General features: G+C 33.9%; 1 protein-coding gene across 6 annotated transcripts in view; it reads right to left on the bottom strand.

The window, feature by feature from the left end:
* Window positions 1–16240, bottom strand: part of VPS13A (vacuolar protein sorting 13 homolog A) — a 236902-nt gene that overhangs the window by 29188 nt on the left and 191474 nt on the right. For all 6 annotated transcript variants that reach the window (XM_082694455.1, XM_082694452.1, XM_082694453.1 and 3 more), the window contains exons 55-63: window positions 14219–14372; window positions 13608–13754; window positions 13321–13402; window positions 12357–12426; window positions 11436–11541; window positions 5160–5273; window positions 3278–3423; window positions 1730–1811; window positions 778–891 (exon numbers count right to left, since the gene is read on the bottom strand). In XM_082694455.1, the coding sequence (XP_082550581.1) occupies window positions 778–891; window positions 1730–1811; window positions 3278–3423; window positions 5160–5273; window positions 11436–11541; window positions 12357–12426; window positions 13321–13402; window positions 13608–13754; window positions 14219–14372 (1015 nt within the window). The remainder of the gene's footprint in view (window positions 1–777; window positions 892–1729; window positions 1812–3277; window positions 3424–5159; window positions 5274–11435; window positions 11542–12356; window positions 12427–13320; window positions 13403–13607; window positions 13755–14218; window positions 14373–16240) is intronic.

Below are 16240 nucleotides of genomic sequence, written 5' to 3'. Positions count from 1 at the left end.
TCAAATATACTGTACAATGTAAGTAACAGTTTTACTTTTTCATTACCCTCTACATTTAGAAGTAGGTGAGTTTTGAATGTTTTAAAAGAAAATGTTAAGGGACAAAACAATCACTATTTTGGTGGCACCTGGGTGGCTCAGTGGTTTAAGCCTCTGCCTTCGGCTCAGGTCATGATCCCAGGGTCCTGGGATCGAGCCCCCCATCAGGCTCCCTGCTCAGTGGGGAGCCTGCTCCTCCCTCTCTCTGCCTGCCTCTCTGCCTACTTGTGATCTCTGTCAAATAAATAAATAAAATCTTTAAAAAAAAAAAACCCCAAAACAAAAAACAATCACTATTTTGTCACTGATTAAGATGTGTTTTTTAATTTTTTATAAACATGTATTTTTATCCATGAGGAAGTGGTGATTAAGATGGTTTTGCATGGTGTCTGCCTATAGTTGTTTACAATGTCCCACACAACTGTGCTAAGCAAGGCTGCCTGTCCATGATGATCTTACTCTACTGCGGAAAATGTTTATCTACCTTTAATATTCCAACAGAATACTGAAAATTTAGTATATCTTAAGTAAAGTATATCTTAAGTTTAGATTTTGAGGGAAAGGGTCAAATTTCCCTCCAAATTTCTCAAAACCTCTTACAATTCTTTGCTGCAAAATCATGGTCTTCTGTTATGTCTCCCAAAATCTATTTACACCTACACTTCAAGTTAACAGTTTGGGATGCATTATTTTTTCATAAGTATTAGTGATACAATGCAAGAATAACTATTTTATTACCTGGTACGGTTCATAAAAAAATGCTTCCACACCTTCAGAAAATTCTCTAATCAAGCCAAAGGGATTTCCCAAAACTTCAAGTCCAAGAATGAGTACATACATTTGCTTAATGGCCTAAAAATGAAATACAAATATAAATCAATTCAGTCAACTGGAAAAAAATTTTGATGTTCAGTACACACATCCAGTTTCTCTTCTTTAAGGCTAACACCCTTATCACCAATTTCAACACCTATATCATATCACCCTATTTATCACTAGTTTTGTTTTTTTAAAAAGTGATTTGGTGTTAGAGTATTACAGATAGTATGACATATTTACATAAAGCTTTAGAATACTCAAAATGCTTTCACTTTTACAACTATGTGTGACAGTTGCTGTTACCACCATCATTTTATAGGCTGGAGAAACACAGAAGTCAAATGATGCCCAGGATCATGTAGTAGGTAAATAGGAAAACTGGAATCCAAACCCAGACATCTTGAATCAGGCTTAGTGTCTATCCACTACAGAATAGCTGCCTCAGATGCTATCTAAGTTAAATCCTAAGATACAGGAATCTTTCTAAAGGTGGAAAAAAAAAATCCACTAAAATAACATACTAACTGACTCAACAACACAACTACATTAAAAACTGCCTGTATTCAGTTAGTTGCTAACAGCTTCCCTTGAAACTATTTTTTCAGAGTAAGTTTGGTGAATTAGTTAATATTTTACTTAAAGATATTTAAGTTCACCCTTATACAAAAAATATTTCTGTCAGTGGCTCAAAAAGAGAAAGGCAAAAAAATGAAATGGTGGCATGGCTCAATTTCTTTTTCAATACTGAGGAAAAAAAAAGTTTTAAGATTTTGAAAATGGCTATTTACTTCCTTGCCAAATCTACATTATACGTGTACAGACCCAGTTGCACTGTCTCTATCTGTCCCTTCATAAAATATCTCAGACAAACCTGTTTTGAATAGTGTCTTATTACTTCAGACTGTAGTTCAGATGCTGTATGGAACTGATAGTTCAGCTCAAAAAATGCAAGCCTGAAAAACACATACAAATATGTGTGAGGGTGTGTGTAGAAGGGGAAGAGGGAGACAAGGGAAGAGAATATTTTTAATATTAACAAATTGCTTCCTTTTCTTTCCTTTTCGTACATTTCGCATGCCAATCAGAAAGCCTGCTCTTTTACATAAGCACATTCTGGTCAAAGAACCCTCAAAGAATCTCACGAAAGCTATGGATCTTATCCTCAGAAGAGCCACTAATACAAACATGTTTTCACATCCTTCAGAGGATTCAGAGACCCTCTGGATCCCACTCATGGACATGAACTGTATTTTCCAACTCTGCCTTGTCATGGCCCACACAGAAATGTCTGGCATGGTGAGGTGAATGGAGAGGTTTTATTTTTATCTTTTTTTTTTTTTTTAAAGATTTTGGCCATTCTGCTCAAGAATGGACAGGCTTCAGTTGCTGCAGATCCTGTCTCATCAGCGGACGGCTGAGGAACCAAGGTCGGTTGACTGCTAACCTATTCACAGCACATGCGGATCCACTGCTTGGGAAGCTCTCTGTTAGCTGATAGACAGAAGCCAGATGAGAAATCTCATCCTATTCCCAATGTCTTCAAACCTATGTTCTTTAATTTGACTGGTATCTAACTTTATCTAGATTTAGAGCTACATCCTACTGGATTCACTGATTCTTACCAAGGTTCTTAATAACATTGCTGGGTGCTACCTGAAAAGGTCATTCTCATCTGAAGTCTCCACTCAAGACTTTTTTGAGTTTATTTGGTCAGGTACTCTAATAGCTTCCATTACGACTCACATTAAAATGTATATTCTCGGCTATAACATTTAAACGAATCTCTTCATTTCCCCTATCACGGCTTTCATTTTGCTCTAGTTGGATATGCTCTATCCATATCATAGAATCTTGACCCTAAGAGCCCTGAAGCCACATGGTATAAGTGCCATACCTTCGGGCACTCACAGCTTCTCAGGAATCCTTCTGTAGCCCAGAAAGGCCTTACATGTTGCACAAACTTGTATGGTCTCTGTCCCTCTTTCTTTTTTTTTTAAACTTTATTTATTTATTTATTTATTTGTCAGAGAGAGAGCGAGCGAGAGCAAGCATAGGCAGACAGAGTGGAAGGCAGAGTCAGAGGGAGAAGCAGGCTCCCCGCAGAGTAAGGAGCCAGATGTGGGACTCGATCCCAGGACGCTGGGATCATGACCTGAGCCGAAGGCAGCTGCTTAACCAACTGAGCCACCCAGGCGTCCCTCTGTCCCTCTTTCTTAAGGAAATTATTTAATAATTATTCTGTTCGCTCTAGTTAAGGCTTAGCAGGTTAAATGTTACTTAAATCGTATTCCATTTAACAGCAAAACCCATATTTTTCTATGATTTCCAATGTCCTTTGTACACTTTTTCACTTGTAAAGTTTTTAGGTAAATGTAAAATGGACTTTTTGTCAGTTTATAGATTTGAATATTAAACATACTTAAAAACTACATCTTGTACATCTGTAAGGGTGGCACCAATACTCTTCAGCAGAAGATTTAAAGAGCGAACGGCCACGAGTCCTTCCTGTTGTTCTGAATCTTTAGCTTCTTCTCTTCCCGACCTCAGTGAAACACTTAAATGCAACTAAAGAGATAAAGAGACAAATATTTAAGCACTACCTGCAAAATGACAATTTTAACTTTTAAAATTTAATCTTATTTTAACTTTACTACACCATAAGATTTCAAAGTTTGATACATTTCAGTTTCACAATTTTAGATATGCCAAAATTATTAAGTGAAAAGTTAAAGGAGTTTAAAATTGAATATAACTCTTTTAAAATTTTAAATTCAGTAATGTAAGCTAATATGGTACTTAGGTTCAATCCAAATCTTTTGGTAAAGCTATGAAAATAATAATTTTTATATATTTTTAAATAATAATAATCCAGAAGTTGAAGTTGTTGAAAATAACTCAATGTTTCAAGTATTAGAATTAAGTTACCAGGTTGAAATCAGCTAAACCAGCTTTCACACTTTTGTATTGTATGCATTTATACAATTATTTATATACTATATATATTGTGTATATATATATATAATTTTCTGTACAATATTTTAAGTGTTATGTAAGTATGATATGCATTTATATATAATTATTTATAACAATATATATTTTGTGTATATAAATATATAGACACACAATAATTTTCTATAATTTTCTTCAAGTGTTATGTAAGTAATTCAGAAACTCTGTATTAAGAACTTATATTTAGTTCCATTCAGTGTTCAGTTCTTAAATCAAGGTTACTCCACAAATTAATTTACAACTCAGAGACTATTGTTAGTAATATTATAGTGCATTATTTTAAAGTTGCTAAGAGAGTAAATAAATCTTAAAAGACCTCATTACAAGAAAAAAAAACTTTTTTAACACTGTATCATGATGGATGGGAACGAATTTATTGCAATGATCATTAACAGAGTATACAAATATCAAATCATTACCTTATACACATGAAGCTAATCCATGTTATATGTCAGTTATACCAATACACACACACACAAACACATCATACACAAAATTAAACAGGTTAACAGAAAACTAAGGTAACAAAAATGTTAGGTCAAGACCCCAATGTTCATAGCAGCAAGGGCCACAGTTTCCAAACTGTGGAAAGAACCAAGATGCCCTTCCACAGACAAATGGATAAAGAAGATATGGTCCATATATACAATGGAGTATTATGCCTCCATCAGAAAGGATGACTATCCAACTTTTGTATCAACATGGACGGGACTCGAGGAGATTATGCTGAGTGAAATAAGTCAAGCAGAGAGAGTCAATTATCATATGGCTTCACTTATTTGTGGAGCATAAGGAATAACATGGAGGACATTGGCAGATGGAGAGGAAAAGTGAGTTGGTGGAAATCAGAGAGGGAGATGAACCATGAGAGACTATGGACTCTGAGAAACAAACTGAGGGTTTTGAAACTGGGGGGTGGGGGAGGACCTGGTGGTGGGTATTAAGGAGGGCACGTATTGCATGGAGCACTGGGTGTGGTACATAAACAATGAATCTTGGAACACTGAAAAAATAAAATTAAAAAAAAGGATATGAACATATAAACACATGTTGTAGGTGGCTCCAATATTATTTCCATATAGTGAAAAATTGTTATAAGTATAAATAAAAATTTCAGAGGACTATTCCTGCTACTTTATTTAAAGAATTTATATACTGTTAGAGAAAATAATTTAAATATATATGTAATTATATATATATAATTGGGATATATAATTTATATCCCAAATAAAGCAAGTCAAGTTGCTATTACCTAGATTATAAAGGATAATAAAAATGACTATTTCCCCTACCTTGATAGGAGATATATGGAAGTATTCATAGAGACTGACTTGTGATGAATCTGCTAATGAAGCTGTTTTATATTCTTCTTGGAAAGCTTCTATATCTTTATGAAAAAGTTCAACCTATAGGTGGAAAAAAGCATTAAAAACTTAAAGCATCCATCTGTTTGAGGCATTTAAGTCAATAGCTCAGATACTGCAGAACAGACCTCCGTAACATCCATATTCAGCACTGGTTATGATTAGAAATTTATTGTACAAGAAGGGAACCTAACACCTGTTAGTAAAGCTCTGTCCCTAACACACAAATTGATAAGCATATTTTGTTTCCATCTAATCCACTACAAAACACTAAGCTTTTCTTCTTGGGACTATAGAGTTATCCCCAAAAGCTACTATAATCGAGTGCATCAACACTTTCTTAGGAATATTTCTTTCTTTCTTTTTTTTTTTTTGGAATATTTCTTTCTTTAAATATAATCACAGGGGCGCCTGGGTGGCTCAGTGGGTTAAGGCCTCTGCTTTCAGCTCGAGTCATGATCCCAGGGTCCTGGGATTGAGCCCCGCATCAGGCTCTCTGCTTAGCAGGGAGCCTGCTTCCTCCTCTCTCTCTGCCTGCCTCTCTGCCTACCTGTGATCTCTGTCAAATAAACTTAAAAATATATATATATAATCATAGTTCTTTTGTGGCTTTTTAGTAAATACCTCACTGACACCTACTGAGGCCCATGCTATAATCAAAAAGGGGAAGGCACTGAAAATGATGTTTCATTAAGTGATGAATATGGCTTTCATTCTTGATAATCAACATTAATTCTCTTTTAAACACAAATTTAAGTACTTCTATGTGTTGAGAAATGGCCCCAACATTCACATTTTGACCTATCATCAACAGTATCAAAATGACAGCCTTATTAAAAGTACAGTGTCTGGAAACTGACTTCTCAGATGACAGTGTGAAGGGCTCTTTAGACCAGTTCCCCAGTGAAACTGGTGAAACAAACAAACATTTGGGGTGCCTGGGTGCCTAAGTCGGTTAAGCATCTGACTCTTGGTTATGGCCCAGTTTATGATCGGGGGGTCACGGGATCAAGCCCTGCATCAGGGTCGACACTCAGTGGGATGTCAGCTTCAGATTCTCTCCCTTCCCATATGCCCATGCATACTTTCTCTCTCTAAAATAAATAAGTATTTAAAAAATAAATATAAAAAACCTAAATATCTAAGGCCTCTATGAATGAACCTAATGGTATAAGCAAATAAAATATCTTTTTAAGAAAATATACAAAAATTTGTAAGAAAAGTGAATCTGTAGTATTTGAACAAGTACCATTCTCTCAGATCCCCCTCCTAGTTCAACAAGCCATGACTCCACTCTAGACTGTTCACTCAAGAACATAAAGCTCCCTGTCTGCCCAGTGGACAGCTGGAATACTTTCTTCCTGGGAGGCATAAGGTGTCAGCATTTCTCATCCCACCCCCAGTTACCAGCTGCTAATGCTACATTATGGGGATGGGAGAGCTTCTGTCCCACTGCCCAGCCTCTACTCATGGAACAAAGGCTCTAATTTGGTGTAATACCACTGAGAATACTGGGTTCGGATCACTCCTGTTCCATTCCTAGCTCTGAAGCTCTGGTCAGATATTTTTACTTGGGGGAAAACGAAACTTTAAAATAACTCCTAATCTTTTTCCAAAGAAACCCCAAATCTTTCCCCAAAGCCTTCGACTGCAACAGTTTTTGAAGAAGTTCACACCTGAGCATTAGGAAACAGTAAATGTCACAGGGAAAGATAACTGGAAGGAAAATCACTGATTGAATGAAAATGCAGGCTAAACTGCAGGCCTCTTAGTTTTCATGAGTGAAATGGGGAAAGAGACAGTTTAAGGTGTCCTCCTGGGGTCAAAACAAATATCAAACACTGATCTCCAAATGAGTTCCTCAAAGGAAAAAAAAAAAAAAAAAAAAAAGAGCCCAAGTCTGATTAGATTAGTCTGTAGAACAATGTATGGCCCAAGGTACATTAGGCCATAAAAACGCAATCAACCAGCAATTAGTAGACTTCAATAGCTAGGTGTGTTGTGAAAAGAGAAGAGGGCCCAGCCCCAAAACCAATTATTCCAGGGTAAGGGTGGTATCCCAAGATCTTCACCTCTCTGAGGATCAACACCAAAAGCTTAACATTGCAGGAAAAGTAAGGGGTGTAGGAAGGGTAGACTTCAATAAAAAAAATCTAACCAGTCACAGAATGAACAAATAAGCTAATAACAATAAGCTTTGGGGACAGAGGGATCGGTAGCCAGTTTTTATAGTGTATCATCTAAAATGTCTAAGTTCCCTACCAAAAATTATGATATGTGCAAAGACAGGAATGTATGACCCATACACTGGGAAAAAACTAGGCAAAAGAAACTGCATGTGAGAAGTGACGAGACTGGATTAAAAGAAAAATACTTCCAAGTCACCACTATAAATATGTTCAAAGAACTAAAGAAAACCTGGGGCGCCTGGGTGGCTCAGATGGTTAAGTGTCTGCCTTAGGCTCAGGTCATGATCCCAGGGTTCTGGGATTGAGCCCTGCATTAAATAAAACCGTATTTAGAAAGTGAAAGAAATTACGATGACCATGTCTTATCAACTTGAATACTACATCAAATATAGAGGGAGAAAAATTATTTATTTAAAAAACCTATTAAAAATTCTGGAATTGAAAACTGTAATAGAAATGGAAGATTCACTAGAAGGACCTAACAGTGTATTTGAGCTGATAGGAGAAATAGAAACACTTCATTATATGCTAAATTAAATGCATTGTTTTATCATGACTTTGAAGACAAAGTGTTAAAGATTATGCAGTCTGAAGAACAGAGGAAAAAGAATGAACAAAAATCAACACTCTCAGAGAAATATGGTACATCATTAAGCATGCTAACATATACAATATGGGTAGATCAGGGGAAAAGAGAGTAAAAGTAGAAAAAATACATAATAAATAATAAGAAATAATAATAAGAAATATAAGAAATAATAGCTGAATGCTTTCTATATTCAATGAAAAACAATAAGCAACATAACCAGGAAGCTAAATGAACTCCTAGTGCATAAATGCAAAGAGGTTCACAAAAGATATGTAACAGTAAAATTGATGAAAGTCAAAGACAAGGAGAAAATCTTAGAAACAAGAAGAGAAAAACAACTTACTACATATAAGATGACCCTGATAAGACTAATAGTTGGGGTACCTGAGGGGGGCACAATCGGTTAAGTGTCCCACTGTTGGTTTTGGCTCAGGTTGTAGTCTCAGGGTTTTGAGACAGAGCCCCATGTCAGGCTCTGCACTCAGTGCAGAGTCTGATTGAGTTTCTCTCTCTCCCCACACCTCCCACACCTGTGCTCTCAAATAAATCTTAAAAAAAAAAAAGATTAACAGTTGACTTCTTAGCAGAAAGGAGGCAAGAAGACAGTGGGTAAAATATTCAAAGTACTCAAAAGGAAAAATCCTGCCCAACCAAGAATCCTATATCCAGTATAACTACCTTTCAAAATGAAAGAATATGAAGACTTTTCCAGACCAAAAAAAAAAAACCTAGAAGACTTGATGGCTAGTAGGTGTGCCTTATAAGAAATACTTATGAAAGTTCCTCAGGCTGAAAGCAAGTGACCCCAAGCAGTAATTAGAATCCAAATGAAAAAAAGGAAAAAAAAAGATTGAACTGGAAAATACAATGATGTAAATAGTATAAATATATAAACATTTCTTTCTCATAACTAATTTAAAAAGCAACTGACTATTTATGTATAAGAATACAGTGTTTGCCCTATAATAACAGACCAGTATCACATGAATGTGAACACAAAGAGCCTCAAAAAAATACTACTGACCCTAATCCAGCAAAATACGGAAATATTATACACAGGACTAAGTGGGTTGCTTTAACATTCAATGTAATAAAATCAACAGAACAAAAACCGTATCACCATCCCAAGAGATACAGAAAAAGCATTTGACAAAATTCGACATACCTTCATGATAACACTTAGCAAACTGGAACTATTAGAGAACTCTACCTAATGTAGGTTATCTACCAAAAAACTACTGTTGATACCATAATTAATGGTAAGAGCTTTTTCTTTATATCAGCAACAAGGCAAGAATGTCTGCTCTTGCACTTGTATTCAATGTTGTACTATTGTACTAGAGGTTCTAGCAGGGCAATTAGGCAAGAAGAAACAAAAGCCATGCAGATTAAATCAGAAAGGAAGAAGCAAAACTATTCTCAGATGGCATGATCTTATATGCAGAAAATCCTACAGAATGTATAAAACAACTATTAGAGATAATAAATGAGTTCATAAGGTTGCAAAATATAAGATCAGTATAAAAAATCAATTACATTTCTATATACTTGCAATGAACAAACAAAAAATGAGATTAAAAAACAATCTGTGCAGACTTTAAAAAAGAATACTCAATAATAAATTTAACAAAAGAGCCAAACTTATACTTTGAAAATTATACAAATGTTGAAAGAAAACAAAGAAAGAAAACAAAAAAAACAAACATTCAATGTTTAAGGATCAAAAGACTTAATAATGTTAAGTTGTTGGAACTCCAAAATTGGTATGCAGATTCAATGTAATCTCTGTCAAGACCCCAGATGACTTCTTCAAAGAAGCTCTGAAGCTGATTCTAAAATTCATATGGAATTGCAAAAACATTTTGAACAAGAACAAAGGAGGAGGATTCATACTTTTCAATTTCAAAACTTACTACAATACAACAATAATCAGGACAGTACAGTATTGGTAAAAAAGATGGACTTACAGATTAATGGAATAAAACTATATGTTTATGGTCAACTGATTTTTGACAAGGGTACCAAGACCATTAATGAGGAAGGAATACTTTTTCAGTAAATACAATAAATGGTACTGGGACAACTCGATAGCCAAATGCAAAAGACTGATGTTGGATCCTTACCGCCCACTATATACAAAAATCAACTCAAAATGGATGAAAGACCTGATTATAAAAAACTCTTAAAACACAGGGCTAAATTCATAACCTTCACAACCTTAGATCTGACAAAAGACTCTTAAAAATGACACCAAAAACATGAACAACAACAAAAAAGAATTTGGATTTCATTAAACTTTTGTGCTTCAAAAGACATCAGGAAAGTAAAGCACAACACACAGAATGCGAGGGAAAAAACAAGAATGAGAGAAAATATTTGCAAATCATATATCTGATACGGGACTTGTATTTAGAATAGATAAATAACTTTCACAATTCAATAAAAAGGAGACAACCTATTTAACAAAGGATCTGAATAGACATTTCTCTATAGAAAATATGTAAATGGTCCATCAACACATAAAAGATGCTCAACATCATTCATCATCAGGTACATGTAAATCACAAAATCACAATGATATACTACTTCACACTCACTATGATGGCTAGAATCCAAAGGATAGATAGTAACAGGTATTGATGGCGATGCATTAAAAAAAACTATATGATTCCATTTATATCAAATATCTAGAACAAGAAATCCTACAGACAAAGTATCAGTGATTGATGGGACTGGCATGGTTTCCTTCTTCAGCTGGTGAAAATGTTCTGGAATGAGATAGTAATGATCCTTGTACAATTCTGTAAATACATTAAAAAACACGGCTCTGTCCACCATGAATGATTAAAATGTATAACGTGTGAACTGAATTTCAATAAATTTAAAAGAAAAAAAAGTATTATTTGCCCTTGTCCTTATCCATGTAATCTGTATTACCTTCAGAATTCTTTTTATGAAGACAGCAGAAAAAGACTGTATCTGATCTACCCTATCACTATGACTTTAAGGTCTTTCTATCAATCACAAATAAGACACTTAACCTTTTATTTTTATCCCTTCTTTCACTGAATATTCTTGCCACACCCAAATTTCTAAGTTATTAATCAAAACAAAGTAACCCAGGGGAAAAAAAAATAGGAAAAAACAGTGATGTGAATATGAGTATTTCTCCCTACTACTGGCCTAAAACCTTTCCTGTTTGCTAACTCACCTTCAAAAGGCTATTTTAACTTGTCTTGCTTTCTTCATCTATAATCTAAAAATGGGATTTCTACCAATTTACCCACCACAGTAGCATATGAAAAATTTAAAAATTTTATTTTTAAGATGGACCAAAACCATTTTAATACATTAAAAAATTTCTAATTTTTTTAGTCCTCCTTCTTTCCCAATCCTTCCTGTTAATACTATCATTCTAAATCTCACCTCAGTTTTTTCAGTCACTTCGGCTTCTGTCATAAGTTCTGCTAACGCATAGACAAATCCAAGATCTAACCTGAGGTCCATTTCTTGGATCAACACCTTGAAATACCTATAATACAAAGTAGAAAACGTTTAAAAACCATTGATTAAAGTGCATTTAAAATATGAGATGAGAAAAAAGCATTAGATAATTATTAGAATGCTGAAATTCAGGATTTTACAGATGAACAAATAAAATTGTCATGGCAACACTGTTCATATTAGCAACAAACTCTAAATGTGAAAATGCCTATGAAGAGAAAAATGGTAAGTAAACTATGGAATACAGTCATATGGCAGAATATTATATAATAGTGATAAACTATAGTTACATACAGCAAAAATAATAAATTTTAGTAAAAAGTTGAATGAAAAAATCCAGCCCTAATAGTATATTTTCAGTTTAACCAAAAAACAAAATTTTTTTTTAATTAGGAAAAAACGAGAAAACTAAGAAGCATAATGTTGACGTACAGACATACAATAAACTGTATTTTAAGATGTAAGGGATGAAATTAGTGTTTATTGTGGTCGATAAGGTGGAGTAAACAAGAAATAGGAGGGTAATATATCAATGGATGTTTCTGTCAATATTTTACTTCTTAGATTGGGTGGTGACCATTTTAAAGCAGTATTTTCTTGTTTCTAAAACAAAATGCAGTAATTACAGAAAACTTAAGCGAGAAAATAAAAAAAATGTAAGTACATTTCATTTAGAGCCTTCTGACCCTTTAAAATTATGAAACTGATTTTCCTAATGATCTTCATAATATTTTGCACTTAAACCTTTGACTCACCTGAAATTGATTTTTTAAAGCATATAATTAATTCACATATTTAATCAAAACATTAAATAAACACGCAGAAATATATGAAGACACTTACTTAATACGTGATATCTGGGAATGCCCTGCAGATCTCATGACAATACTGACATCTGTAAAGGGCTTTGGAGCTACAAAAGTTAATAAATATGATTAATCCCATGATGCTTTAAGAAAAAGATAAGCATTTTCTTGCAATTTAATACACATCACAATGTAGAACTAACTTACTTACTAAATCATGATTATCTATTAAAATTACTATTTGTAAGGTCTTAATTTCAGATGCCAGGGTTTTTTTAATTATCTGTATTTACTTTAAAGATAACTAATCCTTTAAATTAGTGATTTTAAAGTAGAAGTATGCATTAGAATCACCAGGGAAACACTGTGAAAACACAGATTTCAGGGTCTTGCCCTGGACTTCCAGGTAAAGGGGCTTGGGCATGTACAATGGTCAAAATCTTCCAAGCATATTATCAATACCTCCTTAGATAGTTCAGAGCCAGTGGTGTGGAGGTGGGGGGTGGAAAGCAAAGGGAGGGAAAGAGAAGGGAAAGAGAAAGGGGAAGAGGTATAGCAAAGAAAGAAGGAATATGAAGGGGAAGCAGAGGATAGAAGAGCAGACTCATCATTACATTCAGCTAGAGAATATAGGACATTTCTCATGGTTAGAAACCTCTCTGAATTTGATTTTCTTCACAATTTATTCAAAGGTCCTAGTGGCTTCTAAATCAGGGATTTACAAGTCACTAATATTTCTAAAAATTTAAATATATATTTGTAATTAATCTTCTCCTCAGAATTCAGTCAATACGTTGCTTAGTTGACTTACTTTAATTTACTTAGTTGACTTACAACTAAGTTGACCATAGTTGAGTACTTGTTCCTTTCCAAGGAACAAGTTTAATTTTCTAATGATCCCACAGAAACTAAACTTGAGAACGGTTTCATTTCGTGTTTTTACGGTAAAGTAAACCATACAGCTGATACATTTTTATGGCAATCTAAAAATACAAACACACCTGAATCCATGGTGACCGACTTGGGAGGTTTAATTGGATAAAACACAAATGGAAATATAGCACCATGTATCTGGTTTTGGATCTAAGAAAATAAAAACAGGTCAGTATATTACTATGTTAATTACAGAACCCTACCAGAATAACAAGATTTAATAAGTAGAAAGAATCAAGCAGTCTAGTTCAACAATAAAACTGAAATACTAGGTAAGAGAGACTATGGGGATGAATACATTTGGTTTATTGCTATGTTCCTTATGAACACAATTTGACTATCTTTTCAGACTCACCTGTATTCTGTAAACTTGAATTCTAAATGATGACTGATGTGCAGATGTGCTATATTCTACTTTTAATGCTGGAAGATAATTTCTTCTTATAGCTATTACATGTGGCTGCAGAATTTTCATGTTAGTACCACTAGGTGTAAAGCGAACCTGAAAAATATACCCCACAAAACACTGAATTTCTATGCATTTCATAATTTGTTAAAATTAGAACTTTGTACCAAAATCATTAAAGATAATTAAAACAATAAGCTAAATAGTTGACTAGATTGGATCTCTCCAATACAACTCAGAAAAACGTTCAATGTAAACCGTATAGCTTAGTTGTATCACTTTTTATATAAATTTACTAAAAATATTGAAGTAATAAAAGGAAAAATAATTTAAAAAGTATAATAAGTAAAACAACATATTGGCTTCTTGTTAACTAAGGAGTAGATCATTAGCATCTTAAGAACAAGTCTGACTTGTTAATACAGACAACTACCCCTTATTATATATGATAGAATTCATTGCTTTGCAAGGAAACCAGACTTTCCTTAAAGGTCAATAGTAATTCATCTAATTTTAACAGGTAAAAATTAAAACTTCAGATCAATACTTAAAAATATTACCGGAATGTTAGTGTCCAATTCGATAACCATATCTTCTGCAGGTGAAGATTCAGTATATTCTTTAAATTCTTTCTCTAACTTCTCAGTGTGCTTTACACTCATTGGCCTCCATCTTGCCTTCTTCTTGGGCTTTGTCTCCCAAACCACATCAGAACTTTTTAGATGAAAGCAAAAATCATGGTGCTAATTTATAAACATTTTCATTTTACCTGGTTTATTACATGAATTGTAAAACCTTCAGTAAAATTTATAATATCCCCAGTAATATGGAAGCACACTACAGATTTAAAAATATGAACTGATTCAATCAATATTTAGACTTTTACTCAGACACTATTTTAGGTGGTAGGGATATTATTAGTAAACATCTTTGCTATCCTACAGCTTTATTTAGCTGAGTGACAGACCATAAATAGTAAATAGAAAAAATATGTGGTATTTGAAACAGAGAAGAGGACTCATGTATGAGGGCCCTAGGACACCCAATATTAAGCAGCTGAGAAGACAAGGAACCAACACAAGAAGTGGAGAATTCTGCGATAGAAAGAAAAACAAAGATGGTGAAGTACCCTGAAAGTCAAGGCAAAGAAAAACTACCAAGAAGGGATCTGTGTGTTACACACTTAAGCAACATGAGGACTGGTCTCTGGTCATCCTGACAAGACGAATGTCATGGTGTGTTGACAGCAAAATCCTGTTGGGAGTGGTTAAAGAAAGAATGGGTAAAATAATAATTGGATATAGTGAGTATATTAAACTCATCCATAATTGTTAACACTTTTGAGGAGTTTGGTTATAAAGGGAAGCTAAAAAGTGGGCAGTAGGTAGGCTCAAGAGAATTTCTTAAGTTGAGATAAAAAATACTGATGGGCATAACCCAAAAGAGAGCTAAAAATTATTGATGTAGGAGAGATAAAGAAGAGAACTGTGTAATCAATGTCTCAAGAAGGCAAAAGGAAATGGAATCGAATGCAAAGTTGAAAATATTTTTAAATAGGAGCACATGTATCTATGATAGCTGTGGAGAAGATGTTAGCACAGTGTATAGGTAAAAATACTCATGGGTAGAAAGTTGTGATTTGGGAGAGTGGGTCTTTGGAAATTCCCTTCAGACTGCTTCCATTTTCTGACTGAAATGGGATACAGGCAGTGAAGTGTGAGAGAAAATGAGAGGGTTAAAAGGAGACAAGGTGTGAAATATAGTGTAAAAGGGGATGGAACAAATCTCATTTACTGAAAAATTGCTGAGAGACTTAAATACAGAATAAAAACATCCAACCACATTCTAAAACTGCTGTTTATATACATAAGTTATTTAAGAATTCTATTTATTAATTCCCTCTAAAATTTATAGTCACTTAATAAACAGGCAGAAACAGTATATTATTCCTCGTTGCACTCACATCATTTAGCATAGCAGTTAGCAAATAATAAACACATTTCTTGAGGATAAAAATTTGCAAGAAAATAGTTTATAATATTCCTTTTTAAATGGCATGGATTTCATTCAATGAAAAGTCAAAGGTGTTTCTAGATGAATTTATACAGATAAACAAATTCAAACCTGTATCATATACCTTTTAACATATATATTTGACAGCTTAAACTCAAGGATTAAAACTATTATCCTGGATAATATTATCCTGTATTATACAGACTGGAATCTAGAAATGCCCTCAAAATCAGGCACTAATGTATACAAATTAAGTTTACCTTAAGTATTTATGAATAGGAATATTAAAGGCATAGAGAATAGAGTTTTACTGGTGATGACTTAGAGGGAAATGATATATTTCATATTACCTTACTGTATCTTAAAATTAAGTGTCAAGCTCAAATTAAAGAATGATTGGCTTTATTCCCCCAACAACTATTTACGGAACATCCATACAGTATCCTACACTCTGATAGGCAGTAAGAGAAAATTAAATATTTCCTTATACATGTTAAGTATACCTTTGATAAGCTGAATAAACATAAGACACGATTTAAAAATCTGATTTTGAGATATCTTTATCTCAA

This window comes from Mustela nivalis, assembly GCF_964662115.1.
Source record: "Mustela nivalis genome assembly, chromosome: 13".
Taxonomy (NCBI): domain Eukaryota; kingdom Metazoa; phylum Chordata; class Mammalia; order Carnivora; family Mustelidae; genus Mustela; species Mustela nivalis.
The sequence above is the reverse complement of the archived record's forward strand: the minus strand, read 5'-3'. Positions and strand labels throughout refer to the sequence as shown.